The following is a 24,964-nucleotide window of genomic DNA, read 5'->3' as shown; positions in this document are numbered from 1 at the left end:
CGTGGGTGCTCTGTGATTAAAATCATGCATAAATCAAGTATTTCCTCTCCTGCTTTTGTAAAAGGGGAGAAAAATCAGCTCCCGACCATCTCTCCCTCTACAGGCCATCTCTCCCTCTACAGATAAAGCTAATCCCGGTCGTGTCCTGAAAGGGAGCCCAGACTGTCTCGCCTCTTAGGAGAGTGCTTTTTGGAAGGTGGTGGTAGGAAGACCCCAGCCATCATGTGGTTCCGGCCTCCCGCTCTCCTTCAGCTCCGAATGAGCTCAGCTGCCCAGCTTCCCGAACCTTCTGACTCAGCATCTCAGTCCGGTCGGTTGACAGCTGATTTATGTCTAAGCGAGCATTTTCTCCAGACAGCTGTCTCCTCTCGGCAGCCCGAGGACGCCACCTTTGAGAGCAGCGGGCTTGGGCAGGGCAGTCTTTTCATGCTCTGTTTGAAAAGAAGGCTGGTTTTATAAACACGCCTGGCCCTTGTGCCTTTCCCCTCCCACTCGTCTCCATCCCCTTCTCTCACGTCCCTGCGATGAGTCAAACACCACTTTATTCGGAGCCCGCCTTTGTTTTCTTATGTTTTTCCTCCTTTTCAAACTATATTCACAGTCGGCCTCGTTCGTCACCGTTAAGCCTTCCATGTCACTATCTGGTGGCAAAGCAGTGAGCTCGAGAGCTGGCCCCTGTCGTCAGATGAATTGGGGAAAAAGTAATGAGGGTGACTCAAATAGAAATCAGCTAAACAGAGTCATCCAGTCTGCTCAATAATCTAGTGCACTTTAGGGCTAAACATCTTGAATTTAATAGTATATTTATTAAGGATTCATTTAATTATGGAGTTATAATTATACCTTTATAATGCTCTGCCAGCCTCTTGCCACTCCAAATTTTTCCAAGGCACTGCTAATGTCTTATAATTATTTTAATGTGGTAATTTCAGAATAATTTTCATTCATTTCTTAAAGACATGATTATGAAATAGTTTTTGGTCCCAGCGGTGTGTATTTCTTAAGATAAATAGTGATACTGACTTTCACGAGCTGGATCAAATGCCCTCATTCATTTACTTAGTTAACAAATCATTGCTGAGGGCCAACTATGAGAGCATTCAGTATCAAGCTTGAGTAACTCAGATCTTGGCTTAAAAAAATTTTTTTAGGATTCAGTATATAATCTCTCCCATTAACATTTAACAGATGCTTTAGGTTGGCTGAACCCAAGAAGCCTTAACCTGGATACTTTTAAAACTTTACCTTTTGTGTGTTAGACCACTTGGAGAAACAAAGGAAAGATGGAAATGCTTTCAACCAAATGCAGATACCCAAACACACATGAAACTTTGTACATAGTTCCAGTGGTTTGATGTTCATCAGGAGCCACAGGCCCTGGATGAGGCTGCTTGGCGGGAGTGTTGCATTTTGGCTGGAGTGTGTGCTGAGAGAGGTATTAGAAGGCAATTCTAGGCAGGTCATTGGAGGGACAGGATGCCAAGACAGGAAATGAGAACTTTCTACTGCAAATTGTGGGAAGCCATTGAATGTTTCTGAGAAAAGCAGGCTTCTGGCAGAGTAATCAACAACAGTATAAAATGCAGGTTTGAAGGCAGGAGATGGGCGTTGGGAATGTAGGTTTGCAGACTTGCAAAGTCTGGACAAGCAACAATAAGATTATAAACTAAGGTAAGAAATGGGGAAAAGGTGATGGCTATAAGTGAAAGAGAAAGTGATCTTATGGGAATCAGATCACCTTGACCTAGCTTGTGTCCAGGACTCAAGACCTGCTTGGTGCAGTTTCTCACAATTATCACCACCTCTGTGGATACCAGCCCCCGAGCATTGTTGAGAAGCACCAGCTCCAGCAGCTGACAGCACTTCAGGAGAATGTTCGAATTCAGTGTTGATCCGGACGGCTGCTCACCTGCTCCGACGGGCTTCCTTTTCATTCCTCAGCGTAGCTGGGGTTTCTTTACTCTCCCGAGCCGCCCTGAAACTCAGACTTACTTAAAGTCTCCTCAATCATTATTTTCTTCCGTCTGCCTCCAATAATCTATTTTACCCACTGCTGCTAGATTAATCTCTATGTGGCCAGAGATTTCAGTTCAAACTTTCAAAACTCAGCATAAAACCTTCCAATGACTAACCCCGCTCTTTGTACTTCTGATCCCACCTCCTCTTCCTAAAACCCGTTTCATAAACTTCTTCACCTCTCTGCGCCATCTGCAGCCCTTTCATTCTGCTGGTTCTTGGAGCTCAGCCTGCTGGCCAGATCAAGTCCTCCCATCCCATCCTTGCAGTTTCCCTTCAGTAGTTCTCTGTTACCTTAAGAAATAAAATCCAAACTCTCAGGAGACTTTGCAAAAAACTGCTTTTTCTGGCTCCAAAGCCCTTGTCATCGACCTACTATCCTATTCTGCTTCTTCCTTTCACAATCAAAGCTCTTTTAAAAATGGAAAATCTTCACTGTCTGCTCAGTCGTGAAAAGCAAAAACCGCTGCCATTGTTGCTCCCTTGTCCTTCCCCGTGTTTATCTAAGAAGTGACCAGGGTCTGTTGATTCTACCACCTGGCGGAATGTCATTTGCTCTGTGTCCTTTCTATCCCTGCCCTGTTTGGGTTCTAGCCACTACCCCTCACGACCGGCGCAGTGGCCTGGCCTCCCCATTACTCCCTCGCCACCTGTTTCTTCACACTCCGGTTCAGGTTCCATTGCCATTGCAATAATATTCCTAGAAGTAAATCTAAGTGTGTCCTGACCGTGTCCCTTCTCAATCAGGCTATTTAATATTGGGCCCCTCCCCACCTAGACACCCTTGGTTTCCTTTGCCATGTTCCACTTTGCCTTTTTTTCTTCCAAAGCGTGTGTCTTCTGACATCCTCTACTGTTTCCTCAGCTGTAATGTGTATTGTATACTCCTCGCCCCACCCGCCAGTGTAAGCTCCACAGGTTGGCATTTCTGTTTCGTTTACTGACATAGCCTAAGCGTCTGGTACATAGCGAACCCTGAATATATATTTGTTGAACGTAGTAATAATGTCCATTTCCATTTTCAAGTTCTCATCTTTTTCCCCCTTCTTGTAGGACACAAATACCTAATCAAACCTTCCAAAAGCTTGCATGGTCTGGCCCCAGACTCCCCAGCCACCACCTCTGCCCACTGGCTCTCAGCCTCACCAGCATAACCGGCTCTTGGCTCACTGTTTCTCACAGTTCCTGGACAGGCCACGTTCCCCCAGCCCTCTCTGTCCCTTTCGGGCCTGTTCTCCTTCCAGGGATCCATGTCTCCCCCTTCCCCATGTGGGGAGAACAGTTCCCCCTTTTTTAAAATCTAGCCAAATGTACATCCCTGGATCTTCTCTAACCTGGCCAGGCAGAATTAGTCTCTCTCTCCTCATTGTCCCCGTTGAATTTTACGCATTTTCCCATTTCACAGTTTCACACATGAGGCCTTCATCTCCTCCTCTAGACTCTGTGCTCTTCATGTGCAGTTCTTCTGTGTGTCTGCCCAAGAAATGACCACAGTGTCTGGCACAGTGTTAAGTAGTTACTTATTAATACAGTGATTCAGAAGAGAAGCCACCAGTGCATAGAACTATGTAGTCAAAGGTTTGCAGTGCCATCACCACGCACCATGTCCAGATCATTGCTGCCCTCCCCCGCAAACCCATATCTCCCCTGCTAACCCATATCTCCCCCTAACCCTACCTCCCCTGCGTTCCCTGCTCCCAGGAATGAAGACTACCACTCCACTGACCTCCCTTCAGGCCGCCCAGTCAGTCACGGAGTCCTCTGGACCTTGCTTCCTAGATATCTCTCAAATTCACCTACTTCCTTTCAGTCTTGCTGCCAGGAGCCTCTACTAGCCTGTCGTCACTGGTCACCGCAGCACACAGCCTGGCACATGGTGGAGGTTCCACATATATTGTTGAATGAATGAATCTCCCAGTTTAAACCATTTCAAACAGCATCAGGCAGACTACCAAGGCTGTCAGACTGTAGTCTGTTCAGGTGATTTTTCCGAAAGACAGTGTTAAAGGCCCACCAGAGTGGTTTTGGATCTGCCACAGCTCTAGATGTAATCTGACTTTCCAGAGAGCTGAGTTCCTCCCACCCCTTTGATTGTGCCAAGGAGGTTATTTTCCCTGATTATTCCCGTCTTAAAAATTCAAGTCGTGGTATATTTACCTCACTGGGTTGTGTAAATTCTCATGTAAGTTGGAAAAGTGTTTGTTCTATTCCAAATCATAAAAGAGGTCAGGGTGACTGTGGCCTTAAAGGAAGGGTCCTCACTAAGCATCACAGGTTTGAATGTCCTCAAATGTAAAGTTCTTGGGAGTCGTCTAGGTGGTCCTCAAAGTCAGTCTTGGCTTTCAGTTTCTAAGAATCTTCTTTCAGAAACTAAAACAGAAACAAAAATACTAGAGAAATTGAGGCAATTATAAACTCTAGCAAATGGCCAGTGATCTAAAATCGCTTAGCAGCCCTAAGGTGGAGCCACTCCCGCAGCTGGGTCCAGCGTTTCCGCGGGGCTGGGGCAGGGAAGGAGGGCCTGGGTGGTGGAGACCTTGGCACCAGGATGGACAGTTGATAAAGGGTTTCTCCCTCTTTTCTCAGCAGATGGTGCCATAGTGATTGCATGTGCCAAGTCTTATGTGAGAAATTGTTGGGCCAGTTACACTGACTGTCATTTGATGCTTCTGATGACCCCCTCCCTGCGTTGTGGGGAGTCTCTGATGCGTGTGTGTGGGGGGGGAGTCTCTGATGTGTGTGGGGGGGCTCCTCCTCGCGTCTAAGTTGAGGTTAGGCAAACTCGGTCGGGGTCTTCCGAAGCCCTAGGGTTGGGCCGCCTGGCCCCGGCCTTTGCAACATGCTGGCGCGACTTCCCTTCCAGGAGGCGGGCAGGGAAACAGGACTTGGGCCACGTGGCTCCTGCTCTCTGTAACCATGGAAAGCGTCGGCCATCTGCGAGGCTCCCGTTTTAACATTTTGCTTCTGTCTCCCTCTGTTCCCTTCTTCTCTCCCGGGCGAAACAAGCCGAGGAAGTGGAGAGGCTGGCGGCAATGCGCTCGGACTCCCTGGTCCCCGGCACCCACACCCCGCCCATCCGCCGGAGAAGCAAGTTCGCCAACCTGGGCAGGATTTTCAAGCCTTGGAAATGGAGGAAGAAGAAAAGCGAGAAGTTCAAACACACGTCCGCAGGTAAGAGGAGTTTTCCCTCCGTTCCTGGCCGGCCTTGGCTCCCTCGCGCTGTGTGTTGATCAGCAGGCTTCAGTTTACCCGAGGCTGTCAGAACCAAAGGGAACGATCGGGCCTTGGAATTGCTCTTGCCTCTCGTAATTATTCCATACGGTTGAGACCGGCTCTTGGATCCCCTGTGTTTCCTTGTGTCTTGGCGGACGGGTGTGTCTTTTGTTGTTGTTTTTTAAAGAACCACCACTTGTGTGCGATCTCTAAGCATCTGACCTTGGAACCCGGCCTTTCCTGGAATGGAATGCCTTCATTCTAGCCTCGACAATCCCTTTCTCAGTTTTCACCGTTATTTTCACCAGCGCTCGTAAAAATCAACACACGGCAGAAAATAAGTTTATATGTAGTTGTTGGCAGATAGGACAGGTTGTTTCATGGAGGAATCGTCTTGAATACGTGATTCTCGGACATGGCAGGAAAGCACAGGAGAGTAGAGATGAAGCATCGCTGTTGGCAAAGGTGTGTAGCCTACTGGGCAGCAAAGGGACTCAGGGCAGGTCAGCCGCGTAGCTGAGGGGTTAAGAGCAGAGACCCTGGAGCCTGAGTACTGGGTCCAAGCCCCAGCTCTGATGCTTGGTAGTTATATGGCCCCGCCCAGTTTGTTTAACTCTGTACCTCAGTTTCCCCATCTATAAAATAGGGTTAAGAATTGTATTTTACATAACTAAAAACTGCGCAGAGTTTATGTGACACACTGTGGATTTTTTTAAATGAGAACGAGTGTGGAGGGGAAAGCATAGTGAAGGAGTTCTGATTTCACCCTGTGTTATGTGAGATGTTAGCAGAGCTGTGCAGATTCTTTGTGCTTGTTTTGGTTTGATTTTGCTGATTTTGCTCCCAGGGCATTCTGGGCCTACTCCAGCACTTCTGTTTCCTTCTTCCTCTGTGTCCCCCAAAACTCAACCTACTCTCTCTCCTCCTCAGAATTACCACCTCCTCTATTTTTTGGTCGCCTCTCTCTTCTCCACTCCCCCAAACTAACCATGGAATAGGAGTTGATCAGTTTCTTGTACCGGACACTGTTCCACAGATCCAGTCATTTTAAGGCTAATTGTTTTGGGGCGTGAAAGAGAACAACAAGCATAGGAAAGTTGCAGAAAGTCTGGAATTTTAAGCGGTCCTCAGGGTAGACATCCTCAGTTCATGCTCTGACTCTGTTTCTTAGGTGAAAACCCCAGTGCCCCAGTGCTCTGTATAATCTGTTAATTCCTGAGATCAGGGTGAACCTCTGTGTCCCATTCATCTCTAAATTCCCCTGACTAATCTCCAGCCTCTTGGCCATTGCACAGATCTGTTAAGTTACGCGTATCCCCAAACACTACTGAGACCTTTCCATGCAGGTGAAACTCTAAGTGGATGACTCCTCTCACTCCCTCCTGCGTGAGGTGACAAGGGAAAGGACACTTAGACCATTGCCTTGGAGGGGAGAAATCTAAACGAAATGCATTCTTTAAGCAAAGTGAGGTGTAAAACACGTGAGCGAGAGAGAAAAAGGGAATGCTCTGTAAGCACTGGAAAAATAATAGCAAAGATTCCCCAAGATCCTCCACAGTGCTCTTCCCGACGTTGCGATGAAAAATGGTTTATGATAATAGAAATATACATGTGAGTAATTGAATGATGAGGTGGTAGATGCATTTCCTCCTGGCAATCAGAGTTTTGTTTGGCGCATTGGCCGGGCCACAGGCAAAGCCCCGGCACCGCCCGCGTGGAAAGGTGCCTGATCAATTATGCTGATGTCTTCAAGCTTTTGGAAAACCTTCCCTTTGATAGCTGCAAATACAATGGCATCAAATTACTCATGAATCATTAAAAGTCTAAAAAAAACCCTTCATTTAAAATTCTTTGGGGGGAAAGAATTTAAAAACATGGCAGGCAAAGTTGTGATTTTTGTCATTCTTATTTTTATCTCTTTGCAAGTTCCTATGCTTTCTGTGGCCAAACTGATTAAACCGGCAGTTGAATGTGATATTTATATGTACGGTTTTTTGGTGTGTTTTTTAAGAGACATTCATCTTCCAAATTAGAGAAGCTGGAGGACATACCATGGACTATCTTTATATCACAGTAGATAGATGGGTTCATGATATAACTGAAGCTATTCTGTATTTTTTTAAGTCAGCGGTTTACACTGCAGTATTCTCTTGACTTAACTGGATTCAGAAATATTATTTCTCATTTTTTGGAAAGGAGAGACTTTCTGTGCTTGTTTTTAGCCCAAAGGAGGAAAAGATTGACAACATAAGGATATTTAATATCATAAATTATATATAGGTTTAAGCAATACTTTAAATTGCTAACTTTCCTGTGCATGAGTAAGAGTCAAATATTAAATAGACAAGAGGATTGATTGATTGTGGGAATGTTAATTCATTGGCAAGTTTTAGTTGGTAAGCATATATTTGTCTTGGATATGTGTGTCTGTAATGTTCAAATGTATAATCATGTCCAAAATTTTGAATACAAAGAATGAGTCCATATATTGAATTTATATTATGTACTTGTATTTAAAATTGTGTGCTTTTTTGAACACATGAAATTACGTTAACATAGTGTATACTTGGCCTGTTGTTATTTCCACAATGAGTTGCATTTATAATTTGCCATAATTAGCTATACTGTAGTTTTACTGTAACTCAAGATATGTGACACAATGTCTGTGTGTATGCAACACCTTCAGAGGTACACCCAGAAGTATTGCTTTGCAAGTTGTATAGCAATAAGAGAACTACATTAGAAAATTATGATCTCAACATTTTCCTCAATTTTGGCATCAACAGCTACCATACGAATTTTTCAAAGGTAGATCTTCATATCTCGTGCTGCTTATATGTCCTTTCTATTCCAGGCTGTAGGCTAGTGTCCTTAAAAGGCCTTCAGCAGTAAGACCCAGAGACTGAGTTCTGCATGGTGCTTAAAGCACTACAGAACAAGAGTTCCTCTCAGAAGTATCTCTGCGTCACCTGTCAGTCAGAGGAGAGCAGTAATGCTCAGAACATAAAACAGTAGGTCCTCAGGGAGATGATCTCCATGTGCTTTTCAGCCCATCCTCAGAAGCTCTCCCCAGGCCCTGGGGAGCGATTAGCCTGATGCCCAGCTTCTTTTGTGGAACTGGCATTGGATGTCCACAGCACTTCCTTACACCTACCCTCTGAACAAAAACAGATGATAACATCCCCTCTGAAACAGAACAGCCAGTGCCTCTTCAAACAGTCACCTGCAGCAGTCTTATCCAAATTTCTCGGAAATAGGACTGTAGTTATGAAAAAGTAGACCTGGCAGGAATAAGCTATGAAGATGCCACCAAGTTGTGCTTTTGTTTCCTCTGAACAGAAAGTCCTGAGCTGCAGGGGTTGGCCTTGGAAATCTACAGTGTAGCAAAGTGTCCTTTGTGTGTGTAAGCTTTCATGCATACCTGGCCTTGAAGGAAAACAAGAACAAAACTCACTGAGTCCCTGCCTCGTGGTGAAACTGTGCCTGACCCTGGAATGTAGCTGTGAGCAAAACTAGACCTTGTCAGTGACCTCGTGGCCTGCACAGTGTTGCTGGAGAGGCAGGTGATCGGATCGCAAGAAGAAAGGGGAGGTCACAGCTGTGATCAAGGCAGTAAGAGAAAGGTCCTTGGGAGAATGAGAGACTTGACTCAGTCTGAGGGATCAAGGAAACTTCTCCGAGGAAGAGCTGCTTGATCTGGATCTGAGGGATGGGTAGGAATTTGCACCCCAGGCAGCAGACCAGCATGTGCAGAGCCCCTGCAGTAGAAGAAGCATGTGAGCTGTCTGGGAAGGCAGGAAGGGACCAGTGGCTAGAGAAGAGAGAGCTGGGACTGTGGTCTGATGGAATGAGGCTGAGGCTGGAGAGATAACCAAAGATTGGACCTTCGCTGGGCCTGCATCCTGTAGAACAAATTAGACAAGAGTGTGAGAGGCTACAGATAGACAAGTTGAGGTCATTGTGCAGATGATAGTAACTTGGACTAATATTTGGTGGTAGGAGTGGATGGATTTGGGTACTCTTATAAGGCACAAGTGATAGGACTTAATGACAGGTCAGACGTAGGAGGGAGTAAGAGAAGTGTCACGGCTGACATTCTCGTTTTTGAGTAAAGGTATGTGGTGATGGCCTTTCGTGGAAGGAGTATTTTGGGAGAGTGACAGGTTTGGAGGAGTGAAGACAGAGCCGGAGTGAGGAGGAGATAAGATTACAAATTTTGGGATGTGTTTGAACCGACTTTGTGGTAGCCCGAGTTGGCAGTTGAGTATATGGAAAGCAAAGGAGAGGTCTGTGCTTGATATGTACATGCTGGGTCATTTGCATACATATGTCAACTAGTGATGACCGTGTATGAGATCCCTTAGGGAACAAGTATAGAACAGAAAGAAAGAGAGTGAAAGACAGTCTAGTAGACAAAGGAAGAACATCACTAATGACTGGACGGAGGAGGGTGAGCCTGTCAAGGAGATAGAAGGGCAGAGGCTCAAGAGGTGGAAGGAAAGCCGGAAGGATGTGCTGTAGTGGGAGCCAGGAACGGAAAACGTTTCGAGGAGGGTGCGATGAGCTGTGCTCATTGCTCTGAAGTCAAGTGATGTACAGAAAACTGCCCACTGACCTCAGTGATTCTGATCCACTAGAGGTCATTGATGATTTAACAAAAGCTCTCTGGTTGGATTATTTGGGGATAGATGCCAGATTAGTGTGGAAGGAGAAATTAGCAGGAAATGGGGAAAAATAAGGCTATGTCTTCGAGAAGCCTGGATGTGAGGTGGGGAAGAGAGGTGGGACAGGGATGGGTGATGGAGGAAACGTATGTGTGTCTGTCGGGGCTCGTGTGTGCGATTCGATTAGGAGGGGCTGTCTGTGTGCCTTCTGATTTGTTGTTGCCCTTTTATGACTAAAAAGACATAAGCGTGACCAGCCAATGTGAAAGATCCAGGAGAGAAAAAGAGTTAGGAAATATGTGAGACGAAAGGGATCAGGCAAGGGTGCTGGGAAGTTAGGAGTGGGTGGGATGTGAAGTCCAGCTAGCAGGGTTGGGATCAGGAGGAGTGAGCACTTCCTCCACTAAAACAGGGGGAGCGGTGGGCTGGCTGCAGAGGTTGGAGGGAGGGAGCTGGGAGTGGCCTGTCTGATGGCTGAGCTTCTCTAGGTGATACGTGAGGTCATCTCCTCTCAGGGAGGAGAGGAGGGTCATGCAGAGGTGAGCCCATTTCAGGGTGATGACTGTGAGTCTGCACAGCGCTGCTGACCTGTTTCAGTGGCTCTGGCTGTCCAGGTATAGCTATGAGTGAAGCAGATAGTTGAGTATCCGGGGCTGGAGTTTTGCCAGATGGGTAAAAAAGAAAAGAAAGGTAGTAACAAATCACTACCAACTTAGCGGCATAGGACAACAGAACTATTCTCTCACACTTCTGGAGCCAGAAGCCCGAAATCAAGGTGTTGGCAGGGCTGGTTCCTCCTGGCTGGAGACTGAGGGAAACCTGTCCATGCTTCTCCCTAGCTTCTGGTGGCAGTCCTTCATGTGCTTGGCTTGTTGCTGCCGAACTCCACTCTCTGCTTCTGTCTTCACATGACCCCCCCTCTGTGTCTCAAATTCCTTTATTCTCTTAGAAAGTCACCAGACATTGGAGTCAGGGTCCACCCTAAACCAGGATAATCTCTTTCAGAGATCCTTAAGTTATATCTGCAAAGACCTTGTTTCCAATTAAGGTCGCATTCCCAGGTCTTGGGGGTTAGGACTTGGACATGACTTTCAGAGGACACAATTCAACCCACTCAAGTATTGGACTTTAAGTTGGCTAAGAAAGGAAAAGTCCAGTGGGTTGAGATGGACTAGAAAAATCAATAGACTTTAAACTTCAAAGAGGTCAAAGATTTTTAAAACAGCCGGTGGGAGCAGTGGCCAGAAGCCAGCTAGCAAGGCAGGAGCTTGTGAGCACAGAGCTGCATCCTCGAATTAGTGATTCTCAAAGAGGCGGCAAAACACAGACGAAAGCCCTGGTAGTGCACGCCTGAGGTGAAAGAACAAGTGAGAAAATCATTAAAAATGTGGTAAATGATCCTACCTACTAACAGACAAAAACTATATAACTTACTTGCAAATTTTTCTGCTGGTTTGTCATTTTCAACCAAGAAACAAAAGGAACTTTCCTCTGTGACTGCAACAGTCAACCAATTGCTGAATTGATGTTTTCTTGGAAAGCTTCTCTGTATTTTCTTTTCTCAAACTGAGATGTTTTAGTCCATCATATCCTTAGGCCAATCAAGTACTGCAATTTAATTCATTCATGAAAAATCAAAAGTTGCTTTTTAAATTTTCACTCCAGCTATTAGCAAACCCACCTAACGTAAGTAAAATAGTTGTAATAAGGCAGCAACTTTCAACTAGGATTCATTAATTGCTTATTCCCCTATCATGCCGCACAATTGGGAACCTGTGAGCATTAGTCTTTGCTTGCGCCAGCCCCACTCAACTGCCAGCAATAATGAAGGTCCAGGCCTGAACTATATTTGGAGTTCCCCTTGTACATATAATGGGGTCCAAACAGTCTGCTTGCTGTTGTCCACTGTTTTCTCTGCAACGCAACGCTGATGAAACAGTGTTTGTGGGCAGGAGATTCTTAGGCACTCACGTGGGTGTGGAGCTCCAGCCTTCTCATTTGGCCCCTCTGCCTCACTGGCCTTCTGCTGTAGGTTCTACTTACCCCCAAATCTCCCAGTGGAACAAAATCCAACTCTTAACCCTGACCCGTTAGCTAACTATTTCGCCTAGTTCCTGGCTGCCTCTTTCCCTTGGGGCCAGACTCTGCTTCCTTTATTTTTTCCATCAATTTACCCACAATAACTGTTGACTTTAGCAATCACTAGGTTTCAAGATTCCCTTCATGGGAAGCCCATCTCCAGAATTATTCCTCTCTGAATAAACCTGCTTGGATAAGGAAGGCATTTTAAATTAGGTTCTGCCTTTGGACCTGGTGCGATGGGCTCCTGGGCTCTTCAGGAAGTCTGCTTCCGAAATCCAGGCAGGTTGGTCCCCTTGCTAATCCCACACTCCTAATTCTTCTCTGCTAGAATTCCTAGTATGTCATGGGATTGGGGGAGAGCATTTGCAATTCTTAGAGGAGACAGATAAACCCTAAGGTTTACATCAGAGCTTTTCTAGACATCCTTTTATAGTATAAGATTGAAGATCACTGTTAATAAATGGGATATTGCCTCATGTCCAGCGTGGACGAACTATGTCCACTGTTAGGACCTATGTACCCTCCCTGGCACAGCTCTTGACCTGGAAGTTTGTATTCTTCCACTCAGGCAGTGGGATAAAACTGATGGGTTGGCAACATTGATGATCATGAATAAGCATATGTGTGCTTGAAAGGCAGCTGACTTAGGCCTTTGTGCCAGAACTCTGATGTTCCCTTGAAGTTCCCCTTTTTCAAGCTCTACTTGGTCAGAGCTTATGTTTTTAGACTTCCAGAGTCTCCAAGAAATCAAAGGAGACAAACCCAACTGATTTGCAAGTTACCAGCAAAGGTTTCCTAGAGAAATGAATGTTTAACCAAGGAGTTAGGGAATGAATGTGAGAGTCTTCTCTTCTGGTAGAAAAAACAGAAAGTGAGAGCCCCGGGAGAAGGGAGGAGGAGAGATTGGCAATCTGTAGCTTAAAGAGGCCATGGTTTGGAAAGGATTGTTCGGGGAGGAGCAGAGAGTGGTGAGAAGTAGGGATGAAGAACTGGGCAAGGGTCCGCTCATAAAGGGTCTATGAAGTCTAGACTTTAGCCTTATGCAGGGTCCTAATGAAGCTATCAGCCAACTGGCCTTTCACAAGATTATTCCCTACAGTTTGGGGAAAGTTTGGAGCGGGGCCAAATGTTGTTTCAAGTTTTTAATATAACTAATTCTGTATGTTTGTGTTGGTAATGAGAGGAAATTTACTTGCGACAGAATTAAGAGGGCACCTCATTGCAAACGGAATATGAAGTGTTCCTACTGAGTCTGGTAACAAGGAAACTGGTTAGCAGGTGGTTGATTACAATGTTGGGGAGAGATGAAAATAGACTAAAATAGTGACACTAGGAACTTACGACTGTGAACAGTTGCAAGAGATATTTAGGAGCCAGAGTGAGGAAGACTCAGTTACAGATTGGACGTGAAGGGTGAGAAGAGAATGAGGAGCCGCTCTTCTGGTTCCTGCTGAGCAGTTGGATGGGGGGAGGCACCACTCAGTCCATCAGGATCACTGAAGAGGAGGGGTGGGGGAAATGACCTTTTATTCTGGGGAGTGCCGGCTTTTGTGTGCTGCTGTGATATCCAAGATGAAGGGGACGTTGGACATAGAGAACTGGGATCAGGAGAGGTCTGGCTGGAAATACAGACCTGGGAGTCCTGGGCACCTGGGTCATCTTTGAGGTCATGAGATGAAAAGTCGTAAGGAGAGAGCGTGAAGTGGGAAGCAAGGGGGGCTGCAGCAGAACCTGAGGACCGCTGGCCTGTAAGCTGTGAGCAGAGCCAACAGAGCCTATAAAGAAGGCAGACAAAGCCCAGGAAGGACCGGCGCTGTCACCTGACCAGAGCAGGAGAGCATTCAAGAAAGGGGGAGGGTCTGCTCCCCCAGGTCCTGACAAGATGATAAAGACGGAGACCTGCCCTGTGGGTCATTGGTGTCCTTGGGAAGCTGGATCACCGGGATTCACACAGCGTGTGGTTGAAGAGTAAATGAAGAGAAGGGACGCAGACGTCTTCTTTGAAGCAGTTTGGCTGGAAAGGAGATGGAGGAATATGTAGTAATCACCAAAAGGCTCTATGAGCTCGAGGGAGGTGTTGTTTGTTTAAGACTAGTCAGATTGCGTCAAGCTGCAAAATTTGCCTTAACGTGGCTTTGGCTTTCCAAGGAAAATAGAAACATCGTCAGAGTGGCTGTTAAGCCAAATAAATATATTTCCACACATTTTTCAGCAATGACAATTCTCGTGATTAGGAAAAACAAACATGCAAGTAATTGGAGCATCATTTAGCATCTGATTTTAATAAGAAATTATCAAACCAAGTTGTATCTCTTTTGGCATCTGACTGGAACACACATTCCTTTGGGGCATCTGGGGCATTCAGTTTCTTTAAGAAAGAAGTTGAGCACGACAGGCAAAGACAGGCAAAGAATCTTTGTATTCACCAGGACCCACAAAGGGAATATCTAGGGGTTAGACAGCAGAGAAGACTTAATGGCTGTGATTTTTTTTCTTAATCTCTTATTAGATGGCATAGGCTAAAGACTATGGAAATTAGTACCTTCCTAGAGCGAGGGTTGTAAAGATGTTATTGTTTTCCCTCCAAATGAACTTTACCCATCACTCTACTATATGTCAAGACTATAAAATCCTTAATGACAATGACCCTGCCTTTCCCCCTTTGTCTCCCAGCATGGAGCAGAACACCTGACATTGTGGGTGTCCAAGTGAAGTGTTCAACCTAATATATATATAATTATATGTATATATAATATTTTAAATTCTAACCTGAGGATATGTTTGATTAGAGAGAGAGACATCGATCAGTTGCCTCTTGTACACGCCCCAAGCAACCTAGGTATGTGTCCTGACCGGGAATCGAACCCGCAACCTTTTGGTGTATGGGATGGCACTCCAACCAACTGAGCCACCCTGCTAGGGCCAGTTCATTATATTTTTAGTTCTCCTGTTTACCCAGATCTGAGAGAGGAAAGGGCAGCACATGACAAAAGATCCAGCCTTTGAAGAACTTGCCATCATTCATGACTGAATTTCAGTTAATCAGAGTTGTGCACAGGTCAGACTCAATGACAGTGTGTGTTGAATTTCAGGTTATTTGGATAGCACTGTTGTTTGGGTTATCTGTTGCTGGGTAATGAGACACCCCTAAACTTAGTGGCTTGAAACAACAACCCAGTCATATTATCTCCTGTGACCTGAGGATTGACTGGGCTCAGCTGGGTGGTTCTTCTGCAGGCCTCTCTTGAGGTTTCTCATGTGTCCACAGGCAGATGGAATCAGGGTCATCTGGAGGCACTGAGGCTCATGGGGACATGAGGAGAGCTGTCCCCTCTCCTTCTCCCCGTGTTCTCAGAGCCTTTCCATGTGATCTGTCTCCATGTCGTCTCCAGCAGGGCAGCTCAGGGCCTCCAGGAGCATGAAAGTAGAAACTGCTGGGCCTTTTTAAGACTCAGGTTCAGAACTGGTCCAGTATCACATTCACAGTATTCTGTTGGTTAAAACAAGTCACAGGAGCAGCTGAGATTTGTGGTTGGAGCAGACAAAGAAGGGCATGAATGCCAGGAGCATGATTCGTTGGGGGATGTCTTTGGAAGCCAGCTACCACTATAGTTCAAGGTGTAACAAAACTACAGCTGCTACTTATTTCCTTCTATCCAGGTAGATTGTGCTTCAACAATTTTGTACTGATGACAATAACAGTAGTAGCTATTATCTTGAGTTTTCCATGGATGTGAAATATGCGTGACCCTCTCCATGCCTTATTGACTTTAATTTCACAGCAGACCTACCTGGTATTATATATTCTGTTTGACAGGTGAAGAAACTGAGGCTTAGAGGGGCTAAATAATTTCCATTTAGAAATAGCAGAGCTAGAATTTGAACTTAGTCTGTGCTCGTATCACGTGTTGCATTTCAGATCCCTGAGTATGAGAACTCATAACTCAGATGTTTTAAAACATAATTCACCTATACTTCACAGTGATATTATAAGATGCTTTCCTTTTCTGACATATCTGTATATAGCTAAAATATAAAAGAAGAGAAGCTCATCAATAAAGCTAGCACTGGAAGCCATAATGTGGGCCTTTCGTTAATGCCCTTACAGCAGTGGTTGCCATCTTACTCGACTTTATATCTCAGTGTCCAGTTCATTGCCATGTACAAAGCAGATGCTGTTTGTTGAATGGCTAAGAAAGAGGAATTGATACTGGCTCCAAACAAATACCATTCAAAATCATTGCATTTATATTTTCTATGGAACACAATCTCTTTTATATAACATATAGGAATAAAATATGCATAGAAACGCACGCAGAGAGTAATTACACAGGCCTCAGGGTGGTTGCTAGATTTCGGGCTCAATATTCACAGAACTAATTCTGTGAAACGGCACAAACCTTACAGCATTTATCATTCGATGTGTGTTTGGCTATGACTTCTCAGGTCAGCAGGAGCTCTGTGTGGGGAGGTGGCCAGGGACTGGGACGGTGGTTACTGCGCAGACCCGGCAGCCTTGCTGCCAAGTTAGTTCCAGCCAGTTCCTTGTACTGGCTGTTCTGTTCCCTAAGGTAGGGATAAAACTGGCACCTCACAAAGTTGTGAGGATTGAAAAAGAACTTAATTCTGGAAAGCTCTTAGAATACTACCTTGCAGGGAATAAGTTTTATGTTAAGTTTTAGGTATCGTGAGTTCTTTTTCTAGAAATTCATTAAAAAGCAAACATCCAGAAATAAAGAAAGACTCCTTGCTTCTTAGTTTCAGTCTTTGAATGGTGTGTGTCCTAGACGGCAGCCCGGGTGAGCGTCTCTTAGGTGTAGGTGGTGTCTCTTTCAGTCCTGGGTACAGGGGCCTGATTTCGGACACGCTGAACAGCTCCGTGAAGCTGGAGTGTATCACGTGTTTTCCTCGGTTCCAACAAGTTAGTTCACTGAAGTATTTCCTTCTCTCCATGAATTCACAATTAACTGAGTGAACACAATGGCCCTGAGGAAGTGCTTCATCCTGTTTCTCCTTTGCTGCATCGTAGACAAAAAACCACACAGTATGCAAAGAGGTTCTCGGGGAAAACCGACGTGCGTGTGGTCTCTGGAGGAATTAGAGCTCTGTGGCAAGTCAGAATGCTCAGAATCGGAGAAAGACATAAACAGGATGACCGTACGCTTTATTTTCCAAGCCTGGACGTCTTTGAGAGTAAAATGAGATGTCGTGCTAGGCCTGTGCTGGGCAAGGCAGGGAGCATGGTCACTCTATACAAAGCCACCAGGACATAAGCTGCAGACCCTGAGGCCAGTTCTGTTTTACAAATAGGGCAGAAGTGCCAGGTAACTTCTGAGAGAACATAGAAGGGACCATTGGAATCCAGACTAATCATCATTAGAATGGCCTTCAACTGCCTGCCCTTTTGGTTCAGTTAATTCATGGTGGTTGAGTCCCTTAGCCTCTTTACAGAATTGAATTTCTTCATTCCCAACCCTAGTGGGGTTTTCTGCCTCCTCTCCCGCACTTCTTCCGCTGAAGCCTTGATCGGAAGTTCTGTCCCAGTGACAGTTTCCTCCACCAATAATTTATTTTGCCTTCCTTCCACACTCCTCCCACCGTCCCAAGGTCATGGCTGCTCCTGCGATCGGCTCCCGCGCCAGCAGGCCCAGGTGCCTGTCCCCCCTCTCTGGCCCTGCAGGAGCGCACCAGGCACCCTGCTGCTGCCTCCCACCGGCCCAGGTCTGGAGAGCACTTTGGGCTCGCCTTGAGCACTTCTCTGTGTTCAACACATGCCTCCTCAGCTCTAGTTCCCATTTCCTCTCCCTCCCCTGTTCTTGGAGCGCTCATTTCTCCCAGCTCAAGTTCTCTGAAGTTCATTAAATTCACTGGTTCTACCTGTTGGCAGGTCCAGCCTCCACCTGAGGCCAGCCCTCTGCACGACCTTTCCACTATCACCCCAAATAAGCACGTCTGCACCGATGCCTCCTTCCTGCCCTGGCAGGCTTCCCTCCGGAAGCACCCTGACTCTATGAACGAACCATCACTCACTCAGGGAACGCCTTTCAATCAAGCCTCTGTTTTACTTCTGTATCCAGTCCAATTACAGGCGTGTGCTTTCCTTTCTCCACTATCGCTTTAACGCAGACACTCATCCGGGCCGCCTGTATTTCCCCAGCGTCCTTTGACCTCTTTACTTTGACTTTTTAAATTAACATTAACTTGATAATATCACATCAGCACTACTAATAACAATGGCAATTGCTAATAGGTGTGTCCACTAACTGACAAATACTGAACTAGCTGCAGTGTAGCTCTCAATGGTCTTGTGAGGCAGTTGCTCACAGTTACTGTTTTATAGATGAGAATTATGAGGCCTAGGAAGGGTCAGTAAGTTGTCTGGGATCACTCGGCTGGTGAATTGTGAAACTAGAGAATTTGGATGCAAGGCTTCTGTGCTTTGCTTGGAAATATCCCTGTTACACATGACTTGAAAGCACAAAGAGTGAAAAGGTTAAGATGTATGTGTAGCTAGATCAGGGTTAAACACACTTGAATTCAGAAAGTCGATCTCATTAAGAAAACAGAAAATAATATTGGAGATAGGACTTGGTGATGTCTGTGACTGATGTTAGCCTTCCTGAGGCAGAGAAAGATACCTATATGATGTGTATTAACTTGTCTCTTAAAAAAAATGATTTCCTTTGTGAATTGGTTGGTTCACTTATTTTGTTGGTGGTGGTTTCCTTGTTAGGTTGTTGGAGATATAGGCATGACTTCAGGCAAAGAATCAATTATGATTTTGGGCTTGTTTGACTAAAACAAATATCAAGTGACGTTAATAAAGAGAAAAATAGACCGTGAGGCCACACATGAATCAAACAGTTTTTGAAGGTCAGTTTTAAAGGTCTTCTTCCTTTTCTTAGCTGGAGGGAGAGCTGGGGAGGGGGCAAAGTGTGAATATAAAATGTGTGAGATATTAATGAAGCCACATGCATGAAAGAGCACTGTGATCCAAGGACCTGCTCTGAGTGGCGGCCTGGCCTGGGGAAGGAGGGCACGTATGATAACCTCACATGCCTCGGAGGACTTGGCTGTTGCATCCCAATGAGTTACAATTAAGCGTTGGCTGTAAGAGGTCTTTGTGGAGAAGTCGGAGAGGGGAGCTGATGATGTTCAGATGCAGATATAATTTTGGCATAGAAGACTATTGTAACATTAGTTTATTTTTGTCCCCAAATTAACCAAGTGTGAGTCTGAAGAGAATGACTGTCTCTTCTATGGCACAGCAGCATCTTTGTGTCACGTCCTCGGAAGCTGTCCCGTCCCAGATTGCTGGGCCTTACATTCCTGGTTTTTTGGGAGCTGTGGGACGCTCTGAAATTGTAGGAAGCTGCTTGCGACCCCTGCATGTTGTTGTCAAGGGCACCTGTGAAAAGGGCATTTAAATGCTTCCCAGCATGTAAGAAGGGGTTGTTTAATGCGGTAGTTGGAGCATCATGCTGATTGCATTTCCAGATGTTTCTTTGCAGATTATATGAAGTAACTATGAACTGTCGCTCCACAATGTCATTTTACAATGATATGTTCGTACGTAGAAAACAAAACAAAAACTATCAGTTTTATCCATCGTAGCACAAAACTCTATTTCATGCATGGACAACTGGAAAGATTCATTACCAGAAAATTCACCATTACAGGAGGATAATTCTCGCCTGCCTCATAATGATTGAAACATTGCTTGATAGATCTGGGTTAGGTAGATATTGACAGAGATAGTCGGAATGATGGGCCTTCCCTGATGGCCACAGTCACATCCATTTCTGGTGGTTCTGGAAAGACCAGTGAGCCTCTGTGTGTTGAATTCTAACCATAGCTGTGTAATTAAACATCTCTAAACAAGTCACTTAACATGCTCATCACAGAGTGCACGTCCATGTAACGTAAAAGAAAACTTAGAGATGTTTTTAAAATAAAAATAATAGATTCCATTAAAGTTTGAAAATAGAAAAATTCACCCTTCTTGACACAAATTATGATCATTTATACATATTTCTGTGTATTCTTTCACAGTAATTTCACATAGTTGAATTCAAAGTATAAATGTACTTTTAGCTCACTCTCTTGTTTTGTTTTCCTTTTTTAACTTAGTGTTATGTTGTGGTGGAGCTCTTACTCCTGGTCAGCGAGTTGCCTTCCTAATGACTGTAAACACTCCCTTGGGTGTTTGCTATTACAAATACCCTGCCACAGACATCGGTGTGGGCAGCATTTGTTTTCTTTTGTACTTTGCTTTCTTCTGTAGGGTAGAGACCTGGTTCTGGGGCACATTGGGTGTGAATATTTTTTTGACTCTTGCTTTCTAACAAGCTTGTGGTGTGATGTGACAAGGATGGCTTCGCGCTCCTCAGGGTTGGGATGCGGAGATGTGAGTGGTGCTAAGTTATATGTGTCATTGAGAAATCAATAGGGGAGCGGAGGTTCTTTTCTAGGCTCTTCTGTGTCAGCCACTGTGCTCCTCAGGGAACAGGGGACGTTCCTCAGGGAAGCTGTGATCATAGGCCTCTGTTTGGACTAGTTTCTTCTTCTGTAGTTTATTTTAAACTCCTGGTGTGACTATTGCATTCCACTTATAGTCTAACATTTTCCCCATCAGAATAACTGAACTTTAGTGAGAACATTAATAGGAGCCAGCTGGAAGGTATCTGGATGTTGTTTCCAGTATAAACTATTAAGACATATTATTTACAATGGGTTCTGATACAGGGTTAACAAGAAAAAAAGTACTCGAGGAAATAGTGGAATGTTTCCTAACTGTTCTTTATTTAAGGCGAGTTATATGAATACTGAAATTGTTTTAACCACTTGCTCCATGAATCTTAACTAAGAAGGTGGGGAAGCACAAACCAAAAGGTGCTACTGGGCCATTAATTTAGAGGCAAGGGGAACAGCCAAGAGGAGGCTTAGCAGGGACCAGACCACAGGCCCCTTTGTGTCATATTAGTGATCCAGACTGTCCTGTAGGCAGTGAGTCACCATTAAAGGTTCGATTCAGGGAAGCAGCACAGTTCTTTTCAATTCAAAACAAATTGGGCAAAGGAGATGAACTAGCGAATCAAAGGAAATTACAAATGTCCCATATGTATATAAAAAGAGCTCACCCATACTCAGCATGAAAGGAGCACCAACTGAAACCGGTGAGAACCTGTTTTTCACTTACGACTTCGGCAAAGATAAAAGAAATCGATAACCACAGAGTCAGCTGGTGAAATGGGAAACAGCGCTCTCAGCCAGCGCTGGCAGGAGGTGAGTCAGCGCAGGCTGTTTAGAGGACCGTTCGGCCAGAGCAACATCTTATATGCACTTACCTTTGACTTTGCTATTCATCACATCGAGCAAAGGACGGTCGGGCAAGGAAGAAGATTCCAGACACGGGGAAAGGAGGTGCTGCCTAGAACCAGCCGTGAGGAAGGGCATGCCTGGAAGGGGTGGTAACTTCCAGGAGTGGGACCTGCATGTGTGCTTGCAGAGGTACCAGGGGACGCACGTGCAGGGCTGTGCACTACAGTGTTTGCAATCTCAGAAAACTGGAGACAGGACAAGGGCCACCAGTGGGCCTGGTTACATAACTCATGGTCTTTCTACACAGTGGAGTGCCGTTGAGACAAAGCAATGTGAGGTGGAGATGTATATTCAGACATGGAGAGAATTTTAAGATGCACCGTTAAGTGGAAAAAGACAGGCGAGGCTCCGAGCAGCATGCGTATTACGATATTATTCTTGTCAATTTGATTTTTTGACTTCCACATCCCACCTTTTTTATTTTTTAACAAAATTTGTATGTATTTAAGGTTTGCGACATGATGGTTTGACATACGTATAGTGAAATAATTAATATATTCAATCTAATTAACGTATTATCTCCTCACATAGTTACCAGTTTTTGTGTGTGGTGAGAGCACCTGAAATCTACCCTTTCAGCAAATTTCCAGGATTTGATACACTAATTAACTAAGGGATAGAGTGTGTGTATAGTGTTGGTTTCTGAATGAAATGTTTTTCTGTGAAAATATGGAAGAAACATTGAGTGTGGTGGTTTGGGGGGAATAGAACTGGATATTGAGATTAGACAGAGGAGGAGGGTTTGGCATGTCATCACATTCCTTGCTTTGCATTTGAAGAATTGCCATGGGTATATGTTACTTTTATACAAAATAATTACAGAAGATACATTCTCACTGAATTGTATGTATCCGCACATCACCTTTGCCTAGTTTAATCTAAGCTCATCGACACACATATTGTTTACGTGCCATTCACTCTCCCGAGCTCCTTCCATTTATTAGCTCACGTTAATTATCGCAAGCCCACACGAGACAGGAACTATTTTCATTCTCATTTTGCAGATGAGGGAATGGAGGGACAGAGAGGTTAAGCCACTTCCCCCAAGGTCACACAGCTATTAAAAAGCATTGGTAGGATTTGAACTCTAGAAGCCTGGCACCCCAGCCTACTATACCTTTGTTCAATATTTTTGATTTTCCAGCATCAAAACAGGAATCTATTTCCTAGAGTAAGGTCTTGGTAACTGCCAACCTGTATACCATTACTTGTAGGTAATTTGAAGCTCTTTTTGTTCAGTCACTAAGTAGTTTTATTTAGTAAGGATCTGAAGTTGTTCTGGCCTCCACTCCAACAGTTGCTTCTTTTGTCAGATGCAGAATTTGTTCAGCCTTCATCTGCCCTTACTCAGGCCATTACATAAAGGTGGGAGCTGCTCCTCAAAGCCCCTCTCTCCTCTTTATCAACCTTAGTTTTACCTCCTGAAAGGGAAATCCCCAGTTAGCTCTTCCAGGCATGCTGTGAGCCCCCACCAGAGGTTGGCCAGGACACATTCACATCTGTCTTCTATAAGCTGCAGGCTCCCAGCCTGGGCCATTTGGCTACCCCATAACAGAACACATTAGAGCTCAAGGTCATACATCAAGGGATCTTACTGCTCTCTGACTCCTTGCATATTTTCCTTGGAAAACAAAATATACTGTAAGTTAGCTAGAAATCAGGCCAGGGTAATTAGATGAATACAGCTAAGAATTTCATTCTTTTCAGAATTATGTCATGGAAATAACAATAGTATGTGATCAGATATACCTTCTTAGTAATGGATTACTTGAAAAAAACAATGTTAAGTTAGCATCTTTTCTTTTCTGAGTGATGCTACTTAATGGCTTACAGTGCCCCATAGTTTAGCTCAGGTTTCTCCTGCAAATTCCTGTTCAACCAATACTAACCCAAGATCCCCCAAATGCCAGGCACAGAAAATTGGGAGCTAAAAAAGACAAAGTCTGCCCACACTGATCACACACTGGTGGAATGAAACAGAACTAGCAGCAGTAATTAGCAGGCTGCAAGATCAGTGATCGTGAGGTATACACAAAGGGCTCTGAAATCACAAAAGAAGCAATTGCCTTACTTTAGTCCCAATTGAGAATCACTGCACAGGGAAGTGACTAAAGTTACCGTTGGGAAATACTAGTCCTCAGGTCATTTCAGCCTTTCACCTGTGTGTGCTCACACGCCCCTGGAAGTGCAAGCACTGGTAGCCGTCTAAAGAAAACACGATAGACTCACTGGCCATTGGGATGCTCATACCTGCGAGTGGTTCAACATTCGGTCTGTTTTGTACTTACTACGTGTTAAGCACTGGGTTAGGCCCTTGGACACAAATATGAAAAAATTAGCTACCTACCCTCAGGCTTGAGTCTGACCCAACTGCAGGGGTGGAAATGACAATAGAGCACTGAGGAGCAAAGAAGTCACAGTGAGGCTCTGTGGGGACTTTGGAATTGGTGTTAATAGTCAACAGAGAGAAGATAAATTCCAGATATGGCAAGAAATGCTGCCAGGTCATGGACGTGGGAGAGGCATGTCCAAAAAATTATAAAAGAACCTTAAGTGGCATAAAATCAAATCAGTGAAGATGCCATGAGAGGTGGTCTGGGAAGAGAACTGTTACCTTCAACTTTCACTAAAGTGCCTGTGAATAAGAATGATAGCTGGACGTTATTGCATTCTTAATATGCCAGGTATTTTCTAAATATGCTTCATGAAGTTTCTTGTTTAATTCTTACTATAGCCCCATGAGGCACTATTGTTCCTTTTTTGACTTTGTGCAAAGTGAAATGCGGGGAAGTTCAAGAACTTGCCGTCTCGTCTCAGAGTCAAGGAGGCAGAATCAGTCTGGTCCTTTGTGCTCCAGAGCCTGCAAACTTAACCACGGCATCACAGTTCCAGTCCTTACACAATGGTCAGAATTTGACAGATAGAATTAGGGGAGAGGATATTCCAAACCGAGCAAATGGGATAAACAAAGGCACAGGTGGGAAATCAGAAGTGTGCTTTAGAAGCCTGACTTAGTTGGAACATGAGTTCATAATAGGCAGGTGCAGACAGATACGTTAGGATTAGATCATGGAAAGTAGGAAAGACTCCAGAGTTGGGCTCCTGTTCCCTTGGAGACTTTTGAGAAAGGAGGTGACATAATCGCAGCTGGCCTTTGGGTGACTCACTGGCAGTTACAGATAGAACACTGCCAGGGGAACAGAAGAGAGCCTGGCTGGGGGAGGCCAGTTCGAAGGCTATTGTAACAGTCCAAGCAAGAGATAATTGGAGCCTGCATGGGGTGGTGGCTCAGGAATGAAAAGGAGAAGAGGAATTTGAGAGACATGAGGGAGGCAGAAATGACAGGACTTGGGAGACAAGATGTGGGGGTGAGAGGAGAAATCAAAGATAGCTGTCAGGTTTTGACCCTGGGTAGCTCATGATTAGAAGCGCCTTTTTTTTCTTTTTCTTTTTTTTTCCAAGAATGGGTAAGAGTCAAATTCAGGGGATGCGAAAGAAAGGGCATTCTGTTTTTGACAAGGAATCTTCATGGTCAGGGATGACCCAGAACGCCCCCATCACATCACAGGAGAGGCCATCAGCTGGCAGCGAGGGCACCCAGGCCGGGT

At 44.9% G+C, this 24,964-nt stretch overlaps 1 protein-coding gene across 7 annotated transcripts in view; it reads left to right on the top strand.

The window, feature by feature from the left end:
• Positions 1-24,964, top strand: part of PHACTR1 (phosphatase and actin regulator 1) — a 458,770-nt gene that overhangs the window by 280,881 nt on the left and 152,925 nt on the right. For all 7 annotated transcript variants that reach the window (XM_081143827.1, XM_081143829.1, XM_081143828.1 and 4 more), the window contains one exon: positions 5,023-5,187. In XM_081143827.1, coding sequence (XP_080999953.1) covers positions 5,023-5,187 — 165 coding nt within the window. The remainder of the gene's footprint in view (positions 1-5,022; positions 5,188-24,964) is intronic.

Source organism: Miniopterus schreibersii, assembly GCF_964146895.1.
Source record: "Miniopterus schreibersii genome assembly, chromosome: 8".
NCBI lineage: Eukaryota > Metazoa > Chordata > Mammalia > Chiroptera > Miniopteridae > Miniopterus > Miniopterus schreibersii.
This window is presented reverse-complemented; position numbering and strand designations above follow the sequence as displayed.